Raw genomic sequence first — 24,364 nt, 5'->3', positions numbered from 1 at the left:
AGTGCCATGCGAGTGTATGGAGTGTTTCAACACTTGACAGTATCTGACGTGACAGCAGGTAATGTCACTCGGCTTGTGATGCAACTGCACGATCCACTCTGGGGGTGACATTTATTCCATCTGAGGGGAAATATTTTCAGACACAGGAGGCCAAAGTTAGCTGCCTCCCTTTTCGTATGCTAAATAGGCTTCTTTCTGGGACAGAAGATGCCTTTCAAAGAGTGGAACTTGTCATCCAGAAAGAATCAACCTTTTCATGGGTCTCAGTATGGACTGGGGAGCAGAGTGCTGTCCTGTGGATCAGGAGATCTAGCGTGTCCATTCCCCTTTTCGCCTTGGTTTTTCTTATCTCTTAAACTAAATTAATATCATTATATTATCAGTGCCTATAATCTTTGGGATGTCTGCTTAGAAAGCCAATCTGTACCATATGGTTCCCTTGTACTATAGTTAGGATGAGGGAAGGTACACCTATGAAGCTGTGTGAGGACTTCTTTTTTTAAGGAACAGAACTTAAAAGAGTTGCAGGCTATCAGACACGTTGGTTCTGAATGCAGGATCTTCTTGTTTAGGGTGGCTGGTGTCTGCGTGTGAAAAGCCAGACGTGATTATCTATTGAACTCAGCTTGGGAAGGAGCCAAAGTGAGCAGTTCATGTTTGGAATAGTGCTGTAAGCACAGTTCTACTAAATGAAGTGGAGTGGCTTGTGGCCTTGTGCTATACCGGTACTTCAAGCACGTGCACTAACACTTCTCCAAACGCTACAGCATTTGGGAAAATATATTTCACTCTGGGACTTCTGAATTTCCATTCTGAATTTTTGCATATGTGTGGGAGATTTTACCACCATATGATTTCACGTATTCTGTGCACACATTGTGCAAAGTTGCAAATACAAAACATAGCTTCTGAGTGTTGTATTATTGTTCTTGTTGCAGAGCTGGTGTTATTTATATGAAGCTTAAAGAGGCTCAGTCCAGCCCTCTTTTTCCTCTTGTGTGTGGCTGATGTGCTCCTAGGCACATCTGCTTCGTGGCAAAAATGTGTCTTCATTAAAAATAGACAGACAGTCAGGAGGTGACATGGTCCAGTTGTCCAGAGTGCTTTGCTTGGCCAGAAAACTTAGGGTAGTCGTAACAGCAGCTCAGATTCATTTAAACACCATCCTCAGCCTCATGCGATTGCAGCATTATAAAAGCCAATCTGGTTATTGTTTTAAGGTATAAGATGTAGCAGGGCTTTGCTCGCTAAACTGTACTGAGGAATTAAATGCTCTCAGGCAATGCACCTTGTTCACTCCAGTGTTGCATGGTAAGACAGTCGGCATTGGTAAATGGGCCCATATTACAGTAGCATTAGCATTTTAATGCAACTAAAGAGGAGGTAGATTGACTGTAATTTAGTATCTAGTTGCATGGCCTTGTGCAGGTCCCCTCGTCGCAGCTCCGCAGGGGCCGATTGTAGTTGCACAGTGCGCTTTGGGATCTAATTGGATTTACATGCGGTAATGGAGTCGTGTCACAGCAATGACTCTGCTGTGTAAGCACTATGAAATTCCAGTGCAATTAGTTATTTATTTAGAAGCTGTAGTTACAGGATAACACGTGGGGCTGACAGCTTGTGCCAAGCTCCAGTTCAGGAGTAGTAAATGTTTTACCTTCTTCTGAAGCTGTTGCACAGGAATGATGTTAAACAGAGCCTGCTTCTGCGGAGACATTTCTCCTCACCCTGTAGCAGAAAAGCTGTGACCTGTTGCAGAGATCCCCCAGGATGTGACTTCTGTCTTCAGCTTCTCCTTTGGCTGAATATATGGGCTGGCATGCGTTTCTGTTTCTCTAGATCCTGCAAATATGGTGAGCAAAGGGGTCTGGTAATAGCTAGGGGCGCTCCTGACGCAGGATACCCATAAGCCATTCTTTGGTTGTCTTCCTGCACCGGTTGCCATACAGGAGACCGGATTTCTCTCCAAAACCAGATGGATGTTTCCCCCTCTCACACCCCCGCTCATTTCTTTCTTGCCTTGCAACCCGCTGACTACATCAGCTGGCTTTTGCCTCCTCTCTCTTTGCTCTGGCTCTCCAGCTCGGTTCCGTGCAGCGGGAGACCAGCGGGAGCCAGGAGCTGAGCCGCTTTTCCTTCATCAAAGCCCGCTCCCCACAAAGGGCTGCTCTGAAGGCGGCGAAGGCGAGGAGAAGCCAGCTCTTTCCAAGGAGGCTTGCTGCGGCAGAGGCAGGGCGACGTGTGCCAGACGCAGCTGCCCGGCCAGCTGAGGCAGCGTGGCCTGCACGCGCCCGGCCCGAGGAAGGAGGCTTGGCCTCGGCCCTACCTCCAACTTCCCCCGCGTTTCCCCAGCGACTGTAATTAAAGGCATCAGCTTGCTCAAGTCACAATTAGGCACGGTGGTTTTGCACTTTCTGCAGTTCTCCCTAATGACAAAATTGTAGCTATTAACCAAAGAGAGTCTGTTTGGCAGGGACTTCCTCCCCTTTAGGGCCATAGAGTAAGATGGAGAATTGCTATTGTTTGGCACCAGACGTGCTCTTTCATCCCTTCTGACACAGCACCTGCTGGTACCTACTGAAGCATTTAAGCTCTTCCTCTCTGCGGTGCTGTAATTTCTTTTAAAATATTGTGACTTAAGAGGAATAATAAAAAAAAAAGATTCCTCTCCCACGCAGACCTTTGAGGGCTTGTATGGATGTAATTATATGCACACGCAGTAGGAGCAGGAATCCTATCATTCTGGTTATTTTCCTAATGATAGGTTTATATAGCACAGTGTCATTTCTGCTTTAAAGTTAGAGCCATCTTCTCATGGCAGCAGCTGTCCCAGGGCAGAGGCACTGCAGGGTAGGACAACTGAAGAAACTGTCTCTCAACTGCACATGCAAAACACAGGACAAAGCATTCCCCACGCAAAAGAAAAAAGAGGCAAGGGTGGGCGGTGGGCTCTGAGTGTCAAAAAGGGGCCCTCTTCTGTGGGGCAGTGACAGTGGCTCTTGTCCCAGCTGCAGCCTCTGCAAGCCCCTCTCCAGAGGTTCCTGCGTCTGCTGCAGCCATCTCGGCTGGTCCCGTGGCACCCTCTGACACCTGTACACACCAGGCTGAATGTGGTGTGGATTTGGGGCTGCCTTCCTGCACGTCGTTGTGAAGGGGCTGCTCGGCAGGTACCCGAAGGACTTGGCAGTGGAGATGGGGGCAGTTGGCTGAGGGTGTTTGCACCCTGCAGGTTTCCCAAGGAGAGCCATCCCTGCTCATCATTCAGAGGTGTAGGTCCACCGTGACAAAGGACATAAAATTAGAGGGATTAAAGCAAAACAAAAGCTCTATGAATATTCATTAAATGTTTTATATTGTACTAGCTCCAGCCACCTTGAAATTCTTTGTTCTCTTCCTGCCAACAACAAACGATAGACTTTTGCTCACAGAAGTCTTAATGGGAGGCAATTTTCAAAGGCGCATTCACAAATGTTTGTGGAAAACAGATGTTAAATACACCCTATCCAGAAATCACGCTGAAATTCTGGCACGCTCGTTCCGGGAGGGAGCAGGGCGAGACCCGGGTGACCTATCTGATGGCTCACAGCTAAGCAGGGGCTTCAGATTATCTGCGAGCATTCAAAACCGGTTTGAGGAGGACGAATTATTCTCTTGCAGGGCATAGCAACCCTACGTGAACATCAGACCCTTGTGGCTCGAGGCGCTATTGGAGTAGCTCAAGGCTGCCCCTTCCCCTCGGGCCCTGCGCCGTGGGGCTGTGGTGGTCGGACAGGCTGAAAAAACAGCGGAGAGGGGGCCGAGACAAAGCGCCAGTCAAACAGGCACGCTGTGCGTGCTGATCTGTGGTCTCACCTCATCTTAGGTGAAGGCTGTCATTAGCACTGTGCAGGCAGAAATTAAAAGGGTACGTTTGCTGAGAAAATTGTTGCTGTTAGCTCAAGGGCAGCGTCGTCCTGCACCCGGGGCCCTCTGCCGGCACCAGTTTCTCTCTGAGTCTTCGGGCAGGCGGTGCTGCGGCTTCACGGCTCCTCTCCCGCTGCTCCACAGGCAGTGGAAATGAGGCAGAGGGAGAGGAAATTGTTTGCTCGGCTTCGCGTGAGCGATGGCAGGGAGGACGAGGGAGAGCGCCCAGCGTCTCAGGCCGTCGCTCCTTACGGCTGTGCTGTGCCTCCCAAAGACACATTCCATCTCCATTCCTCTGCCTTTTCCATTTTCCCAGTAAATGGGCTGTAAAGTCACAGCAGATTAAAGTTTGTCTAAACCTCCTATAAAATATTGAAGGTGCAGCTGCTATTAATCTAGCACTGTTGTGGTATGAGGTGCATATGCAATGGGACTATAGATTTACATGTGGTCTGTGGGCATTCGAAACACCCCAAACGTCGTTAAAGAGATTCTGAGGAATCAGATCCCTCACTGGGTATTAAAAGCTCTTCATTAGTGCTAACGTACACTAAATTAAGGTGGAAATTAGACCGAGCATATTCATCAGCATGGTGTGTTTTAATAAATTGTGTATTTAACATGATTGTATTTTATTCAGTTCTGCAGTAATTGCATGTTTTTCTATTACAGGGCAAGCTTGGCAACAAAGAGATATATGGGACACACAGACGATTAAAGACTAGAAAAGACACTCTGTGACAAGTCCCAAGATTTGCAAAGGTGAACCTTGTTTATGGTTCTTTCTTTCTGCATCTCAAATGCTTTCTCTGTGTCTGTCAGGGCTGGTTAGATGTAGCTGTGGTGTGCAGGAGTGGGGTAAGAAGTGCACAGCTCATCTGCTGTCATGTCACCTGCGAGGTGTACTTTGGCAAGTGATCCCTCTTCAGTCTCCCAGTTAAATCTGCCCCTACCCCTGTTTTGTCTAGAGGGGCAGACTGCGTGGAAGTCATACTCTGAGAGGGTTTTCTGGAAGGCACCATCTGTTAGATAAGTTGTGTTAGCAGACTCCACCGCTTTGGTTTAAAAGGAGTTAGATACTGCTTGCAGATAGTGAACATAGAACTGCTTGCCTCCGTGAAGGAAGGGAAGCAGCCTGAGCCAAGTCTCCGTACCTTCAAGCCAAGGGGCGTGTGCCGTGTTGGTGGGGAGAACTTGAAATATATCTTCTGCTTTTACTTGGTTGCACTGTGTGTAAAATATGAGAGTAGGCGTGAGTTAGCAGCATTTGTTCCTCAAGCCATTGGTTAATATTTTGTAGGAGATGCAGCAGGACTGGTTCTCAGGTCTTTATGTAAGCATTGGGATCAGTTCAATGGACGAGGTCTTCATGCATGATGAAGGCAAGGAGATACTTATGTGAGAAGAAGAAATACATGGACAATGTGATAGAAGATAAGAGATTGAAAAAGTGGTTTGTGTGAGGGTTGGACAACGTGACCTCTAGAGGTCTCTTCCAGTCTTGGTTGTGCTGTGATATCAATCAAGCTGCAGAAACTGAGACTCTGATGAGCCATCAGGCAAGCGCACAGTGTCTGAATTGTATGTGGAAAATGGTTCACACACTTGTCTTTGTAGAGGGTAGGAGTAGTAATGCTATGGAAGAAGCAAGAATTGAGACTGGTGATGATAAGGTGCTTCTGAGAGTTTTGATAGACTGCCACATCTGAGGAATGTTCTTGTTCCTTTTGCCACAAGGTAACTTGGATGCTTTTTGAACAGACGTGAAAAATCTTTTCTCGGTGGGGGTGGTCAAACATTAGAAGAGGTGCCATGGAGACTGGGATATCTCAGCCCTTGGAGATACTCAAAACTTAACAAAATGTGACCGTGAGCAGCCTGCTCTAGCTTTGAAGTTGGAACAAGCCCTGGAATTGGCCCAGGTTGGAGGCAGTGGGTGTTGTACTCAGTGACATCCAGAGGTCCTATCCAACCTACATTTTTCTGTGATTTCATTGCCAAGGCAAAGGTGAAGGAGCAATTGAAGGGAAACTGCAAGTTTCAGTCCAGTGTGAAAGGGATTTGGGGGTAGAGGGAAATTTCAGTGGTAGCAAGGAGAAACATGTAAGTGGTTTTCAGGGGAATGGTTGAGCAGCTGCCTTTAGATATGAGAAGTTCAAGGTAGCTTCAAGGCGTGCAAAAATGAATGTCAGAAGGAAGGAAATAAATGGTGGTTGGAGGACAAAAAAATGCATTGCCTTGAAAAACTAGACTTTATTCCTAACTGATTAGAGCAGCTGGGGCATGTTTCCTGGCTACACTGCCGGGGTTTTTAGCCTCCCCATCACTTGCCAGATAAAATTCATATTAGGGGGAAAATGTTGAATAAGCTGCCTAAGAGAAAGTAGAACATTTATAGCTACATTTCAGACAAAAACAAATGCATCTCATATGTCTCACAGGTCTGAGATGGGACAAGCCAGGGAAAGCATCTGTCAGCCGCTGTCTTCTGCAGTTCTCACTGTTAATGTTTGCTTAGCATTAAATGTCTCCTGCAGAGGAGAACTTAATCTGTCACAAATTTGAGGCCTGGAGGAGGGGAGAGATGATATTTTTAAAGGGTAGATTAAGACGTATGCATTCAGATTTTATCTCACTTGCATCAGTGTGCAGTAAGAGTAACTTAAAAAAAATTGCCTTTTTTTTGTATGGCTTAAAAGTGGAAGGAAAAAGCAGCTCTGTGGGTCAGGATTGTCCTTTCATGTTCGTTATTTTTTTCCTTGCAGACTGTGATCCAGAGATATTTTGAGCTAATTAGTAAGGCAGCAGTTGCCACAAATGGTTTGGTAATGACATTGTTTGTAAGGAACATTGTTTGCATTTTGCTTGTATTGTTTGTAAATAGCATTTGTTATATACCCTTCCAAGTCAGGAGCACTACTACTTGTATGAACTAGATGGTAACGCATGGCAGATACGCTGAAGTGGCTGAGCTCTGGCTTGAAACAGTTGTAAGTGCTCTGTAAGAGGCCATATCATGCTTTTGATTGATCTGCCCTGTTCTAATCGGCGCAGTCAAAGGATCCAGATGGTGAGCTTTCATGTGCTGTTTGGGGATCTGTGTGCTCAGACGAAATTGGAAGGGGTTCATCCTGCTGCTACGTGTGGGTCTCTCCAAGCTGTAAGTTCCAGTACTGACAAAGACACTCAGGGCTCCCAGTTCTCAGATCAGATCAGTGGGTTGGCATTTTTTGAACGTTTGTGTTCAGCTCTTACGATGTGAATCTCTGACAAGCTCTGTTCCTGGCTTCCCAGCCCAGGCCTCGTGCTGTCGCCGGTGACACACTTCATTTGAACATCCTGAGCTGGAGGGCTTGCAGGATTTGTGAGCCCACTAGGAGTGTTCCCGGCTTGAAGCACAGCACGGTGAGCTGGGTTGCACTTACTTGTTTTGCTGTGTGAAGCATGGTGATTTTAGAAATCACAAATCTGAGCCCAGCAGCGCCACTGGGAACAATTTCTGGCCCAGGTAAACAGGGGAGCCCTCGCTTGTCAAAGCTGAGTGTGTATTTGTTTCTGCTGCTCCCAGGTTACTGAGGCTGCATGACCCTGCCAGCCTTGGCAGTGATGTTTTCAGGACCTGACTGCTCAGTAGCTGAGCTGGTGAAAACCTTGTATGATTTCTGTTTTATTCTTTCGAGTGGATTGAATGTACATTGCTAACATCATATAATTGGATGTAGGTCTATTTTGGGAAAGGCATTTGCTGTGGTGAAGGGGAAAGAGCTGGCTTAAGAAGCATGCAGGCTTTGGGAGGGCTTCTCTAGAGAGCTTAGCAAAATTGTGTCTCTGTGTTTGCATGTGTAAGCGTCCATCTGTGCAAGGTGCAGTGACTGCATTAGCTTCTGTTTCTGTGAAGGTTTTACTATTTTATGTATTCGTTTGTCTGTCCCTGTAGGGTGCTTGGTGATATAATTGCATATTGGGACACAGTCATTTCTTTAAACAGCAAGCTTTTGGGGGCAGAAACTTTATTCTAATGTAACCTTACCTAGTGAAAATTTGTCGCTGCTCTTCCATTACAAATACTGTCCTAAGCAGTTTGTGGTCTAACTCAGGTGTATCAAGATTCAAAAATGACATTTTTTTTTCCCTGTGATTAAAAGCTTCCCAGCCCAGCTCCTCTAACCCTCTAAATTTTTCCCTGAAACATTTTTCTGCTCTTTCTTCTCTTGTAACCTTCCTCTTCCCACCTGCATTCTCCTCTACACCTGGAAGAATGCAAAGGGAATTAGCAGTGAACTTTCTCTCTTATTAGCCTGCTCTATGGTACCCTGTTCGGCTAAGAAATGAGCTCTTCTGTACAATGAACTCCACAGGGTCTGGGGGCAATACAAATGGAGATTATCCTATGTCATTCAGTGTGCTAAGGGAACGCTGGTGTTTTGCAGGAAGAATTGGATCAAGCAGCCTGAAGACCATGGAGGGAGACTGTCTGAGCTGCATGAAGTACCTGATGTTTCTTTTCAATTTCTTTATATTCGTAAGTATTTGGAATCTACTTTCTGTCCTGCATCCTCCTGTTCCCAGCAGCCTGCTACTCCCCAACAGAATACACTGTAATTTGGTAAGGTTGCCAAAAGATGCCCTCAGCTTTGCACCAGCAATCACCGAGGGTTTTTTTATGGCAGCCAAAGATGCTCAGACGTTCAGCAAGGCAGCACAGCGGTCCCTGTTGTCTGAGTTATGGCTGTCCTTGGCAAGGGACACTAGTGGGAAAGCTCTAACTACTGGTGTATGTGGTCTAACCTTGAATGGCAGAAGAGGTTTTGACTAGGAAACAGTCATTATCCTACCACACAGAGAGTCTTTCTTGGTGACCCGTGTTGCTGTTGCCTTTGGCAGTAAGGGTGGGAGCACCCAGCCACTCTGCCCGGAGTGGGGCAAGGCATCCCGTGTCCGGGAGGGTTCTCGTGTGCTGCTTCGCTGGTCTGTCCCCTGCAGACGTGGCAGCAACTTGAGATGCGATCTTTCAGCGTTAGGCAGGGAATCAACAGTTGGTAGAGTGAAGTGTTGAGAAAGAAATGTGCTTTTGCTGCAAACGTTTCATTCAGTTAGCAAGAGACACTAAGAGCAGCATGTCAGCAGTCACCTGCTCAGCAGATAATGTGTGTCACAGAGAAACACAGATTCTCCAGAACACCTCTGATCTAAAGATACTACTGAACTCAGTCTTCCCACAGCAGTTGCTTATGTTGACCTACCTCCCTCTTTCTTCTCTCGTTGTGCCGTGACAGCTGGGAGGAGCGTGCCTGCTGGGAGTTGGGATCTGGGTCATTGTGGATCCAACAGGTTTTCGAGAGATAGTGGCTGCCAACCCTCTGCTCTTCACCGGAGCCTACATCATGCTGGCTATGGGAGCGATGCTCTTCCTGCTGGGTTTCCTCGGCTGCTGCGGCGCCATCCGTGAGAACAAATGCCTCCTCCTTTTTGTAAGTGTCCTTGCACCTTCTGTTGGCCTTTTGGTGTTTCCCAAGAATGGGGGAGACTTTTTCATTGAATAGATGATGCTGTGATAAGTGCGTGAATGGATGTCCATTATTGTAGCCATTATTGCCTTAGATATTAAATAGACTTAGGACACTTTTACTAGTGAGGCAGAGAATTTGCTTCTTCCCTGCACCAGGCTTGAGTCCAGTGGGTGTGGAGTCTGGGAGCATATTTTGACTTTGTTAAGTTTTGTCTCAAAAAAATATTTTTTTTATTTATTTTTTAACTTTTATAAAATGACCAAAAATGATTCACTCTTGTCCATCTGTCCATCCAAAACCCTCAGCTCCACCCGTAGATTGCTTCCTCACTGGTTCAAAAAAAAAAAAGCAGAGAACACGTAGGGTGGAACATCTGTGTAATGGAGCCCCCCATGTCAGCAAAAATGCCCAGCTCAGAACTGGCTGACAGCATTGCATTGCAGTTCTCAATACGTGGTCACTCCTTTATGCAGTCTACTTTGCTCCTAAAATGAACCACATTTGTGATTTTCAGGCAATTTTCCCCGTGAATGATAGGGTTACATTTCAGCCCATGTGGTCATCACGTAATGTTTACAAAGAGCTAGCCACTAAAATAAGACTTTTATGACCTCTGCCATAAATTCTGATACTACAGGGTTTCCAGCCGTTATCTCTTAGCAGAAGACATTGCCAATTATGCGTCAAAACACAAAGCTCTATAGTTTTATTTCTCACTTTTGTCAAACGTGACCTTTTGTTTCTCCCTCTGAGTCTGTTGGTTTGTTTTTATTTATGTTTGTTTAAGTCTCCCTTTTACAGTGTTTTGTCATGATTGTATCTTGCACAGCTGCTTCACAGTGTGAAACAGGCTTGTCTCTTAACAGTACAGGAAAGTCCACTTTTTTAAAAAGAAAAACATTTTTTTTTTCTTTGAGATCAGCCCGGCTCCACTGAGATAAATTCTCTCTGGCACTTTGCTTGCCCACCCCTTGAATTCATGACCTGCACATGAGAGCCCTTCTCCGGAAGCCATTGTGGGTTTGATCTCTAGTAACTCATCTCAGAAGTAAATCAGAAAACTAAATATATCACTTGTGAAGTCAGGGAAATCTACCTGAAGGAATCTCAGAAAATGTGAAGAGTCAGGCCCAATGAGCCTGACGTTAACTCCAGAGCCTGTCCCAATCAGATTAAAAACTAGCAGTTATGTTTAAGTACCGAGTATGTTTAAGTATGAGAAATACTGATTGAAAATGAATGAGAAACAAATATCTTCAATTTGGACCACATAAGCTGCATACAGAGTAAGGAATCTGGCTAGAAAAGGGACTTCTGATCCATGCTCTTCCCTGATTTAGCATCACTGAAGTCAGTAGCGTTACACCACAGTCTGAGTGTTCCTCCAGGTGTTTTAGTTATATTCCAGTGCACTCAGTTTTGTGGTTATTACTTTTCTGACTCATAGAAGTAATTCCGAGCCCTGCTGCTTTATTTATTTATTTTTATTTTTATTTTATACTTGGAATGTGAGAAATATATGGGCTGGAAGTAATGCCTGGGACTAGCAGGAACTCTAAAAATAATCACTGGATGAGGAATTAGCACTCCAGCCTGAGCAGGGCTTCTGGTGTTAAAGTCAACTCTTGTAACCTGCCATCCGTTGCCCGGTAGCAGCAAAGCACTTGCACAAAGACCTGTGCTGATACCAAATGAGGAGAAATATTTTGCTCGTTTCTGCTTTTTTGGGGCCACACCAGCTGACCTTAAAAAGCATGAAAGATCTGTGAAAGCAGAAGTCTGATGGGAGTAAGTTTCAGGCATAGGAAAGGCAAACCATTCATGAGCCTATGCCAGCGAGACTGGAAATACTGTTGCGGAACTGAGAGTGTTAGGCTTTAGAGGTGGTGCTTGGGGAGAAGTTGCCTGATCAAATCAAGTCCGCTTACAAAGTTGTTAAAGAATTGATGAGCCAGAGCTGCTCAAGTGAGATTTCACAGTGATGCATAATGTATATCTGAAGCTTGCAGTCTAAATGTAAATAGAGGATAGAAGGGACGAGACAGATGCACACACGCATGTTCTCTAAGTTCTGGCTTCTGTATTTGCAAGGCCATTTATTTTACCTTAAGTTGCTTGTCTTTTGAGGAAAAAGCAACACCCCACCACCACCACCACTGAAAAATCACTGTGGAGCCTAGCATGTTGCCTTAAGCACAAGGCTGTGAAGTGTTTCTAGATTTCCAAGCATTTGAACCTGACTCACAAAAAGCAACAAACATTGTGTTCTAAACTGAAGACTGACTGAATTCTGGATTGTCCTAAAGACCCTATGGCTGCGAAAGAACACCATAAAAATCAGAATCCAGAATGCTGGTGAATGTACAAAAAATAACATGCAAATATAAATATATTTTTTCATTTTGACACGATTGAATTCAAGTCTGCAACAAGAACAGTCTATGTTAGCTTGATTTGGCTTAGTTGTGAGCGCAAAGAGTTCTGCACTCTTGTAAAATAGATGCAGTAGCCCCTAAAACTTTTCAGCATGAAAATGTGTGTCCTTTGGGTTGAAGGACAGTGGCTGCTCTTTCCAGAACAGCATTGCTGAAACTGGAATGGCAGATGTGTTGCGAAAAACAAACGTGAAATGCTGATTTGTGGAAACTTCTGACAAATGGAGAGCCATCACCAGGAGCTGAGGCGAGGTTTTTGACCAAAATAGGAGACACCGCTTCCAAGGATGTTCAGGCCCTCACCTTGGATGAAGATGGTACCTGTATTCAAGTGCTGGGTCTCAGGCATGAATTTAAATGTGAGGAGGCTGCCTTGTCCCATACACTGCACTGACCAAGTGGCTGTTTAGTGCTCTAGTAAAGTGACTAGAGTAATTGCTTAATTTAATTCTGGGAGGCAAAACATAATAAGCAGATTTAGCCCTTCCTTAAAATGCAGAATGTGAGCAAGTTCTGAAACACTGATGATCCATCTCCTTTTTCTCATCAGCCCTAATGGCTGCTCATGTTTTTTCTACAATAACTATTTCAAATCTGTAATGGTAATGCAGACTACACAATGTAAGTGTAAATCAGTTTGGGAATGATAATGAAGCTTATCAGACAGAATCTGGGAATGGCTGCTTCCACTTCTGCACAGACCTGTGCTGGAGCTCGGGTGAATGTGTGTCTCCTAGTAATCAGTAAATGAAATGCAATTAGCAAGGTGATGGGATTAATCACTTGATCACCACCTTAGACCTCTTAGTGACTATGCTGAGATCCCTTGATGGGTGATGATGTGGATTTGCAAAGCGTGGTTCATCCTCATCACTTGTTCTTTGCCCTCCTATGGTGAAATTAAAAACAGAACAGTCTCTGAGCAGGAAAAAAAGAAGCCACACGTAAAACTCTAGCAGTAAGAATAAATTATAGTTAACTAGTTCAGCAAATCAAGCCACGGCATTCTGTTAGCAGCCTGAAGTCCCTGTCCATCTGACTCGTCTTGTTTGTCATTTGAGCCTGGGAACCTTTTCTTTTGTTTCCATTGCAGAGGCAGGAAGACAAATGGGACCGGGTAGTGTGTGCATTTTTCCAGTGGGGAAAAATCACTTACAGCTCTGATAATTGACACCAAAAGAACATTTTCACGTTTCAATTAGGTGGTCTGAATTTTCTCTCCATTACCAGAATACATGGTGCTCAGCATTCCAGACATCGTTTATAAATCATTGCTTGGGGATCTTAATAGTACTTCTGGCCCCATCTGCCTTCCTTCTGTTTCAGAAGGACCTTCAATAGCCTTCTTATACAGGAAAAAAAAAAATCAGATTACTTTTGTGTTTATTCCTACTTGTTGCTTCACCCACTTTGATTGGTAACTTGTACCAGATGTTTGTTACCTTACATATGATGCAGTCTTACTGGGATCTCCATTCACATGGAGCCAAAACCTGACATCATTTCCAAATGGTCACTCAGTCTGGTAAAGTCATCTTCGAGCCTGTGGTCTAATTCTTGGGATTCTTAAATTTTAGAAGGATCTCAACTGACGTTCAAATGGTAATGTCTTTGTGTGACTGTAGGAACATAAGCCATGCCCATCTAGTTCAGACTTACCTCAAACCTAGTATTTTGTCTCCAGCAATGGGACTAAGCGTCATTTCAGGAGAGATGTGAGCCGAGCCACTTTCGGCTCTGTTCCTCTCAGTTCCTCAGCACCAGCGTCAGTTGTCTGAAGCATGTTAGAGGACGCATCTCTGCCTGTTTGCTTTAGTGTTTGTTATGGGCTGAACCAGTATCAAACCGCTGTGAGGCGTTGGTGTAACTGGGAATCAGTCCTAAAGAGTGTGAATCGTGAGCTCTTTGACATCAGCAAGTGCTTGCCTGCCCTGCGAGATTTGTTCCCTTCAACACTCTTTTCTTTTCCGAGTTGTACCTCAGGTGGGCCAGCTGTCTGTGCTGCCTCTGGGCAGGGGGTCCCAGCGCTCATCCTGGGCAGGAAACTCCACAGCACCTGAGGGATCTCGGCAAAAAAGGCCCTGGGGACGCTTCCCTCCCAGCACAGCATCAATCTCTGTGGGGATGAGGCCTCCTAGGTCTGATTGACTTCTGTGGGGTGCATGAGGAAGGCACGGTGAATCGTTCTGGCCTGGTAACAGGAGAACAGCAGCTGAGTGACTGATGTACCTAACTCAGTGCAACCCCATGGTGCGGAGGGGGATGCTGTTAACCAAGGCTGATTTTCTCCTGAAATGGAGAATGCTCCAAAAAGAGTCCATTTTTGGTCATCGGTGTAACTATTTCGGTAACTGTCTCCATCTACACGAAATGAGCCATGGTTATATTACAGGACAGCTGTTCATGTTGTGGTGAGCAGGGGTGTGCGTGTGTAGGTGTGTGCATGGGATGGGCTACCTGCATCAATTCCCCTCACTGTGTCAGGACAGTTTAACCCTATATGAGCATCTACACAATCATATAACCTTTTCCATCACAGTAGGCTTTCCTGTTTTAACCTGATGCAGATTTATCAGGGGATGATAAGGATCCTTAGCACATAAGCCTTATCTGCTTTACCCATTAGAACAAGCCAAAACGTGCTGTGAGCTCCTATGTCCTGTGATATGATCAGAGGAGGGGCTGTGACTGCCCCTGGTTATTGTCTCGTAGTTTTGTGGGTTTTTTTTTTTGTTTGTTTTGTTTTTTTAATTGGCAGGAAAATAAATTTCCTCAGTTATATTTTCCATGTCTTTGGTGACTTGCAAAACCTTGTGTTCCTAATGCCTGTTGCATGCATATAATGGTATGTCTCTTTTTTTCTGTATCTTCTCTCTCGTAGTTCTTCATGTTTATTTTGTTAATCTTCCTGGCGGAGCTCTCAGCTGCAATCCTGGCTTTTATCTTCAGAGAAAATGTAAGTATCCTATGGTGGGCAAAATATGAACCCCAGTGGGATTGTACCCAGCTGGAGCGTGGTGTTCAGATGGTGGCTGATAGGGACTGTTTGTTTCAAATGCCAACAAACCTGCTTCATTACTATCTTCAGGCTGCAGAACTGCCAGCAAGCCAGTGCATGCTAACTAGTCTGGCATGTGCAAGGTGGATGGTTTATGTAAAAAGATATATATGCTGGGGGACCACTTAAGTCCTGGAGTTTTCAGTCGTCTTGGTTCTTTCACAGCCAAACCAAGTGCATGTTCCATCAGGGAGAAGCTTTATAATAAAGTCACACTAAGGTTAAAAGCACTGTTTTCTTTTTTCAATATAGCATATGTTTAATATTAATATTAGTAGTGAAACCTCCCGTTTCCCCAGCAGAGCCAATGCTTGCTCTGTCTGCTGTGCTAAAAACTCTCTTGTGCATCTTTTAATATGTTCTTGAATTTTCATCTTCTGATACTTGCCAGATTCCTCTCAGTGCTGCTTGTAAGATACGCCCTCTAGCCTGCTCTGACCAAGTCTCCCCATGTCCCTTTTTGAGTCTCATCAATGGTTCTCTTGCACGTTGCCTTGCTTACAAATTTCTAATCCCTCTCTCCACAGCTTTATATGGTGTAGCCTTTCTCTACACTGCTCCGTGCGTATCATTATATGCCAATCATGCCCCCCATGCTAGTAGTAAGCGTCACCTCATTGTTTCTCAAACCTGCAGGAGTCTCTGCATTTTTTCCACATCCCCACGTGCAAGAAGAGCCTGACTGAAGTAGGTCTGGCCTTCTCAAGGCAGCCCATCTTTGAAATACGACTCTGAGTGATGTCAGTGACAAAACATGAGCTAGTGATGGTGGTCACTAGTTAGTGACTGTTAGTTTTTATCTTGTTTGTTTGGCATCTGCCAGCAGTAAGAGAACTTAAAGGGCTGTATCGATTGTCACAGGGGTGTAGCATGAGCAAGTAAGGACCTTTTAAAATGATGATATGATTTTGACTTTCTTGAGCCAGGATATACTTTTAGTTTTATTCACATTAAGAGATTTTGGTAAGCAAAGAATCAACACTTACAAAGCTCACAGCAAAACAGTGCGGTGTTTGTACAGCAGGATAGTCTGGGGAGAGGTAGTGGGAGATTTTTTTTCCCCTTTGTAAGCTGGTGGTCTTTTGTCTTTGCATTGGATTTGAACAGTGGGGAAAAAACGTCACTTTGTACACAGTGTGGGCGCCCCATTACAGCCTCGGCTTTGAGACCATGCCTTTGTGGGAATAGCTACAGCTCTGTAAATAGGCTGCAGCCCGGGGGGTCTGGTGTGTTCTGGTCATTACAGCTCTGCTGTTAGGAGCTCTGAGGGAATTCCTTTGGTACAGCACAAGCAGCAGACCGCACACGTAGAAACGCCTCGCGCCCATGCGCTGCCCTGCAGGCCCAGGTACGATCTTCACGGAGGGGAGATAACGCACTGCCCGGTGAGCCAGGTTTGTGGGGAGCTTAGGAAAGGCACAAGGAACAAAATGTGTCCTGTGTGTGGGATGGCTGTGCCTTCTTCCCTCAGCCACGAGAGTCCTGCGGAGCATCGGGATCTTCCATTCCCTGGCAGCCGTGGGACGTGCGGGGACGTGGTACTCACCAGATAAGATCGCAGTGGTTATTCTAGACTTCCGTGACATCTGGTGATGGTTCGTGAGGCAAAACTTGCAGGGGAGCAAGCTACTCTGCTGTCTTTCCTGAGCTTGTCTCGTTTGCATCACCAGCTTCCCACTCTGTCAGAATGACTGACAGAAAAGGCAGAAATGGGAAGAAATGCAGAATGTCAGGATCCCAACATAGCTGGAGATAGCTCTACACAGAAGCTAAACTCAGTCAGAAAATTCCTGTTGTTTGTCCGCTCTTAAGGTTTCTTCTGAACAAGAAACTTGTTTTGCTGTTGCTGTATATTTTGGTGGTAGCTCCTCTGGCTGGGTAACTGCTTGCAGCTAATTCTGCTGTTATCTTTGGGTTAGCCGGATGGCTGGGCAGAATGCCTGTGGGGTGATCTCCCAGTGACCCCGTGTCAGGAGGAAGTCTTCACAGCAGACATTTAAAGTCAGGTTCAGATGTGCTTTTCTCTTCCCTGTGAAACAAGAAGTTACTTTCAAGGCTTGCAGTGGTAAGTGCACATTTGGGCAACCGACGTTTCCTGGAAGCCTACCAGGTTCAGTGATGGTCATTGCACCAGTCCCTACGGCTGTAGCTACGCTGGGTGTAGAAAATGGGACAAAAGAAAAGGGCATGCTCTGTCTGCTCGCTTTCCAGATAATGTTTGGTGCAGTTTTCTCTCGTATGGTTTTAAGTGCAAACTAGCTCCCCAACACACAGCAGAGTTAACTTATTAATAGCTGTGGGAGTAAAAGAAATTTAGACACAGAAGGAAGGGAGAAGAGAGATGTTTGCTGTTGAGATTGGACGTGAGAGGAAGAGTCAGTGAAGCACAGTGTGGTGGTGTCTTCATTCACTGGTGGTCACTTCATGCACTGGTGTGTAAATATACGTGCTGTTTCTGTACAGGAGATGTTCTCCCCTGAACAGCTAGGAAGGAACACGACTGAATGGCTCTTTATTGCTCGTGGCTGTGGCTGATATATCTGCTTTGTCAGAAGCGTGTGTGGAAGATCTCATTTTATTACTAGGTCCTTTTCTCCCTTCTGAACAGTGCTTGCACAGTACTCCAGTGTGCACAGACTTGCCTTCAACAACAGGGGGACCGTGGACATGCGTGAAAGACCGTCTTACTGACTGTTGTCCTCCTTTGTCAGCAATTTTTTAACAGAATAAAGACACTTCTGCTGATCGATTTTTAACGTTTTTCTGAACTTCAGATGCTCAGGACAAACAGTTTAAGAACAATGAAATGGAATCAGTTATTTTCCTGGCAGACTTACCCTTCCAGCACTAGGCTTTGTTTTGGGCCAAGTCTCGTAAAAATCTCACACAAACTCTGAACAATTTCCTCTGGGATTGCTGCTGTCAAAATAAAGGTTTCACTTTATATTTAAATGACTCTTTTGTTTTAGACCCGGCCAAAGGCAGCCGGCTGGGATTATTACCAACTGTAATATCAGTTTCAAAGTCTGTGCTTCAGAAACAGACAAGCATCAGAAAAATGCGCTGCTGTCTCTGCAGGCGAGGATGCTGGGTGGGTAAAGTATGCAGAGAGGGAAGGAAAGGAGAAGACTTGAGGGCATGTTTCTGCATCTTCAAGCCTAGCCTCCCCTTAGTGCACCAAATTCCCAAAGGAAAATGCCAGTCCTCTATGATCCTCTGGTATTTGAATATTTTTGGAAGCAAAAAAAAAGAGTTAAAATGTGTGTCTTACAAAAAAAAAAAAAAAAAGTAATTTAAGAACTATCTCATTAAAAGGTAATGAGATTTAGGTCCCTATGCCATACAAGTTTTTGTGACAAAGTTTTATCTGGTGTCGATGTAGTCATTAAGTTTTGCCTTAGTTTGTATCTGTAAAAGAGAAATCAATATTAAGTGGTGCTCTGGGTCTTTTAAAGAATGACCACAGACTTCTTGGCTCTCCTTAAGTTTTGTGATATAGTTACAAAGGAAACAGCCAAGTTTGTGCTTGTGCTTTTCTGCCCACCCCATACATCTCATGCATATGTATGTGTATGTGTGGTATTTCACGTTGCATATCAAGAACCTGAAACCAACTCATTGCAGATGCACTAACACATACTGCTACACTGTGTGAACAACAGGAAAAAGGAAAAAAAAAAAAAAGAAAGGAAAAAAAAAAACCTCTCTCTTGAGCAGCTTAATTCCCAATCCTGCATGTGTGTAACACTGAGGCTTTGCACTGGCATAGAGATTGAGTCTGTGTAGATCACAACTCAGAAGGTATTTTAGCCAAGGGCCCACACAAGTCAAGGCCTACTGGGAGCCTGAAAAGGGGATTCCTTGAAGTTTTCATCCTGAAGTGATAGAGAGGGCCCAAGATTGAATCAAAGTATTCAATTTAACGAGACTATTAAGTTTGAATATTTACTAGTCCCCCAGAGAGTGATTCTATGTAAATGTAATTTCAAGGTGTCTAACTTTTTGAGGAGAGTCTGAGCAGAAATGTTGGCTTGGTTTTTCTATTTTACTATAAATGTAAACAGGAGTAAATGAAATTCCATTAGTTTTTATTGTTGACCTTAGGAAAAAAATGTTTAAATTATCTAAACACTGGAAATATAAAGGGGATTTTTTTTCTTCACATGTGTGGGTGAGTTTAGATAATCTAAAGCATTGTCAGGGAAATGGTCTTTTTTCTGATTTGTAAGTTGACTTGAACATTTCATATTAATTCCATGTGTTTTAATCCATTTTCATTCCCAGCAAGTTTGGTATTAGGGCTTGATTCTCCTTTCTCACACATGGAGTTCCCCTGATGCTAGTAGGAAGGTAACTGGTTTGAAATGAAAAGTGAGGGGAAAATCATGCCTTGATTGCAGACCTTGAGTAGTATAGTAAGTTAAGATACTATTTGGATGTAGATTTGAAGATCTCTCTAAAATCTGTTTTAGTCTTGTGTTAATTTATGAAATGCTTTCAAATAGCCCTGAATATTAAAAGATGTGTTTTAAAGAGAGAAGTTCGCAGTAACCCTTTGCATTTCCATTGTCTCTGTGTGTTTCAGTTGACGAGAGAGTTTTTCACCAAGGAGCTGAAGAAGCATTACCTGAGGAACAATGACACGGATGTCTTCTCTGCCACCTGGAACTCTGTTATGATCACGGTAAGTCAGGCCACGCCAGCCCCATGCTGCTGGTGGTCAGCTATCAGTGCTGTGCTCAGCCAGCACCCTCAGCTCGCCTGGCTGTTCAGCCTGCTCCAGCCACTCCGTTGTGTCAAGCACAGCACCAGGGTTTGTGGTGGGACAAAGGTGACAATTCCTCTGGCAGCCAGGCTTTCTCGACACGAGCTGCCATTGGTACTGTTCCCAGCTCACAAAGCTAGAACTAGTGCTAACTAATGGTTTCTTACTACAGCCTGTTAAATGAGTTGGTAGGCGACAGATGAGGCAGGGGTATGCCTAATGGAATATTTTCAAAGTAGAAATATTTGCAATCAAAATTGACTTTGTTATTACAGTCCTAATCAGGCGGATTAAAGATTGGCTGTGTCATTGGAATTGGAATTTTTCTTATCTACTACAAGTTGTTCCTTCCTGTCTGCTGCAAGAAGTTGTGTGTGCTTGTGTTTGTGTGTACATACATGAACTTTGGGCTCAGTGCAGCCCACGTTGTATCTGTTCAAGAATGAAGAGTAAGATGTCAGGCTCTGCAGATGAAAAGTCAATTTTAATCTTATAAGAAAAAGATGATTGCTGCCCTTCATGCTGATTCAGGATTTTAATGAAGACATTTCCTTTTGCTGACTGAAAGGAGACAGACTATGACTTGAATCCTTAAAAAGGACCTGACTTGAATTCTAAAAAGGGAGCTTTCTTGGATCACCTAGCAGTGCCTTTGAACAGCAACAATCCTGACCACTAGCTATGGGAGAACGGGCAGTCGGGAGCCTGGATTGTACTGTTGGCTCTTTTACAGACTTGCTGGGTGATCTCAAGCAAGTCATTCTGGATGTGCTCCAAAGCCCTGTGTAGATCATGGCAATATTCCCAGCGGTACCTTAGAGTCTACAGTGTGACATGGGAACAGTGGGACTTTATAAAGAGGCTTTGATGAAACAGAAGCTCCAAGGTACAAGCATAACCCACTTCTTTGGAAACAGCAATTGTTTTGTCTCTGCTTTGACTAAAGCTTTGATCCCTGCAAAAATAGGTCTTTGGGAGAATTCTGGTATCTCTTTTCAGGGCAAAGCATAAACTGTCTTCCTTTTTTTCCATGCCTCTCTCTAGTTTGCCTGCTGTGGAGTGAATGGACCAGAAGATTTTGAAGCTGTCCCCCATCTTCCAAACTCCTCTTTTGAAGAGGCAACACCAGAGGCTTGTTGCCAGCGAGAACTCCAGAGCCGGGAAGGGATGTTTGTTAACAAGGAAGCCTGCCTCACAGGCATCGAGAGATTTCAGAACCGACAGGTAAGGGGAGCCAAATGCCAGGAAAAGGAGGTGTGGGAGCTGTGGGTGGGTAGTGAAGATAGCAGGTTGTGCCATCCTGACTGCAGGTCAGCTTGCAACTGTGCTTATACTGATAACAGCTTTTGAAGTCACGGATATATCTGACTCTGAAAATCCCCCTTCATTGTGTGGACTGCTAAGTCCATGCTGTGCTGTATCAGCAGAAATAATGGAAATTTTCCCAGGGGATTAAGAGGTGGGGTAGAAGTTTATGTCAGGCTTTACTGTGGCTCTGAAGGTTAGTACTGTCTCTGAGAAGAAGTTAATTGGCAAGCCAGCACAGGTCAGTGATGATGGGATGAATTTGGCTCTTACAGGCCGTGGTAGGGGCTCCAGTTTAGTTCGCAAAGACTACTCATCAACACCATATTCAACCAAGAGATTGAGGGTTAAACAGCCACAGAAAACCATGTCTGCTTCCCAAGGGAGAGAAGTGTTGGAAAGCTGTGTTTCTCTGCCCTTTTACTGATTACAGTAAAAAGGGGGCTTTTCTTTGAACAGGTCTCTTGACTTAGCAGTTCTTTTCTATGCTAGACTAGAACAAGGCAATTCAGAGTAAAGTCGTCGACACTGATACCACCAGCCGTGTTTCTTTATATTTTTCCCAAGACCTAAAGTTTCAGAAACTTTCTAGCAAAGTTCTTGACTGTGTTCATCTCGGCATTCACAAGTCAGCTGAACTCTGTACTGACTGCGTGTCTAAGCCTCCTTTTCTCCCCAGGCTAAGCAGCGGTCCTCTTTTCAGCACATGAAAGCAGATTGTGAAAGGGAGTAAAGGAGTTTGGAAGCAGCGCATGAGCTGTTCCTTGTCTGGCAGCTGGAAACGGTTGGCAAAGGCACGCTGGGTGAGAGATCATAGCAGACAGCACCATACTGCATCTGCCAGGTCTGATTGCCACGAATAGACAGGGAAGAGAGAGAGAAGGAGAGATGACAAACAGCAGGGAGGAGAAAGAAATGCATTTTGAGAAACAGGGATAAAGCTGATTTAAAAAAAAAAAAAAAGCTTTCCCTAAGCAGTAATGCTGAGGCCTAACACTTCTATGGGAAGAGTTTTTCTGTGAGCCCTTGTCACTACAGTGTGTTGCTGGGAGAAGCTGTGTGCACAGAAAGCGTCACCAAGCGCAGAGCAAGGCATTTATATAAAATGGGAGAACTGTTGCTGGCTCTGTTCAGGCATTGCTGGAGCAAAGTCAGGCTCTTGGGAAGCCGTGCTGGCAGGACAGTGCTGGACACGTTTGTGCTCACCCCGTTCTTACCCAGCTGAGCATGGCATGCTGAAAGTTGGTTTGAGGATGGAGTTCAACAAGCATCCAGACGTTTTGTTGCTGCGATGGATGCTTCTTCACAAAAATTGGGCTGGAAATATGACAGGAACAGAGCTGCAGCTGAGCAGCCTCATGGTGACAAGAGAGTGATTTTAATAGCTTGGCTACTGCCCCAAAATGGCCTTCAGTCCCTGGGGCTGTGTCACAAGTGGGTCCCCTCCGCGCTTTCCCTTGCTTTCCTCTGTGTTTCACTCCCAGCGAGTAGGGTCTGGGATGGACACCAGCATGTAAGTGTCATGCCATTTTTGCAATTCAGACATTTTCTTTTTGGGTGAAAGCACAATAATCAGGTGAATGAAACATGCTAGATACATGGATGGGACTACACATCTGTGTTCGCATGTGTAAGTGGACAGGAGAGGTACTTTTTACATCGGACGAACTGCAATGTACTTCTGTCTTTATACGTGACCTATTTGCAGAAATTTGCTGGTGGGTTGGAATTTTAGGCTGGGAGAACTGAGGCCAGGATAAGCTGATGATTTCCAGAACCATCCTAAAAACTTCTCAGAGGATCTGCCTGCTGTTAATTGTGTGAGCAGTAACAAATGACATTAAAGATGATGGTAGCTCTGCTGCAGAAATGGAAGGATTACAGCAGTGCATGGCCATGAGTTCTTAATGACTAATTCTCCTATATTCAGAAGATCAGCAAGTGTTCATCCATGCTCCTGCTGGGGGAAGGCACAGAGGAAAGGTCCCAGGGTGTGAAATAGCTGCTGGCTGTGACTGAAATACAAGTCAAGAATCTCTTGCCTTGGCTTTAAATAAATAGCCTGTATCCCCAGTCAGCCTCAGCTGCCTGTCATATGCCCAGAGGGCCCTTTCCTTTGTACTTAGTCTCTCCCCTCTGCAGATGAAATGTCTCTCCCCTGCTGCTCCCCTCTGTTCTGCAAGAAGTCACAATTCCTCTTGGTCAGTGAGGGCTTGTGTGTTTGGATTACTCCCATTCCACTGCAGCAAAACCTTCCCCTCCCTGCCACTGTCACGCTGGTTCCTGCCCGCCTTGCTGTGGGGCTGGGTGGGGGAGTGAGAGGGAGCCACGCTTTCGGTTCCTGGGTCTGACAGCACCTCTTGTACGCATGAGGGCTGTGCTGCGAGAGCAACGCAGTGTGCTGCTCCGTGTTTCTCACCATGTATTTGTCCTTCCTAGGGCTGCTACACCGTGATCCTGAACTCCTTTGAGACCTACGTGTACCTTGCGGGAGCCCTTGCCATCGGAGTGTTGGCCATCGAGGTACGGTTGTGTGATAAGGAAACGAGCGGTGTCAGTGGATGTCCGGCTGCCAGGCAGGGAGCTGCCCCTGCAGCCTGCGGACGGGTTATCAGCTTCTGCTTTTAATTGCCTAGGGACAGATGGGCGCTTGGTCCCTTGCCACAAGAGGCAGGGAAATAACCTCTGCTGCAAGCCTGCAGTGCCGCCTCGCGTTGGCCCTGCCGCAGTTTGCAGCTGTGCGGCGCTGGTCGCAGAGGCTTTGGGGACCCCGCTGCCTGCCTCGGGACCTGATGTGATTTCTGTCCTCACTGCAGCAGCATCCCAGCAAGCTGACCGCTGTGTCGCTTGGTTAATGTGTTTGAACTGTGCCTTTGCTTTAAAAGCTCAGGTTAGAGCCTGAAAATGTATTTGCTTAGGAGCACTTCCATTATCCAGCATTAGCATCTGGCTCTTTGCTGGTGTTTCTGCAGAACAGGCTTCCACCAGACAGGACCTTAGCCCAGGAGCGCTACCTGACAGCGTGGCTGGGGCAAGGCCAGGTGTTTTCCCCAGTGCCGCGTCTTGTGCAAAGGAGGGGGAGCTCGGCAGGGCCCCAGCAGCCCCCCACGAGTGCGCCCCCGCCCCTGGGCAGAGGCAGCGGAGCGCAGAGCTCCGCTGTGACACCCAGGGCAGCTTGGGAATGAAACCAGGCTGCTGCTGCTGCAGCCAGAAGCAGTTCCAGCTGGAAGGGAGGGAATCCCCTGCAGGCAAAAAGCATTTTCCCACAGCCTCCCCTGAGTGGTGGGAAGAGGCCTCTCGACACATCACATCGCTGACTGCTGGGCAGGAGGGAGGGATGGGAATGGTCCTGGGGCTGGGGAGGGCTTTGCCATTCTTCTCGAAGATG

General features: G+C 45.6%; 1 protein-coding gene across 13 annotated transcripts in view; it reads left to right on the top strand.

Moving 5' to 3' along the window:
- The window catches only part of TSPAN18 (tetraspanin 18), a 110,907-nt gene that overhangs the window by 82,881 nt on the left and 3,662 nt on the right, over window positions 1-24,364 (top strand). For 11 of the 13 annotated variants that reach the window (XM_080594322.1, XM_080594334.1, XM_080594329.1 and 8 more), the window contains 7 exons: window positions 4,576-4,665; window positions 8,334-8,425; window positions 9,180-9,374; window positions 14,730-14,804; window positions 19,492-19,590; window positions 20,716-20,895; window positions 23,416-23,499. In XM_080594322.1, coding sequence (XP_080450448.1) covers window positions 8,363-8,425; window positions 9,180-9,374; window positions 14,730-14,804; window positions 19,492-19,590; window positions 20,716-20,895; window positions 23,416-23,499 — 696 coding nt within the window. In that variant the 5' untranslated portion in view covers window positions 4,576-4,665; window positions 8,334-8,362. The remainder of the gene's footprint in view (window positions 1-4,575; window positions 4,666-8,333; window positions 8,426-9,179; window positions 9,375-14,729; window positions 14,805-19,491; window positions 19,591-20,715; window positions 20,896-23,415; window positions 23,500-24,364) is intronic. The other 2 variants (XM_080594333.1, XM_080594326.1) reach the window with 1 other exon arrangement.

The sequence above is a fragment of the Anser brachyrhynchus genome (assembly GCF_964034855.1).
Source record: "Anser brachyrhynchus genome assembly, chromosome: 5".
NCBI classification, from domain to species: domain Eukaryota; kingdom Metazoa; phylum Chordata; class Aves; order Anseriformes; family Anatidae; genus Anser; species Anser brachyrhynchus.
Note: the sequence above shows the minus strand (reverse complement) of the source record. Positions and strands in the feature narration are given on the sequence as shown.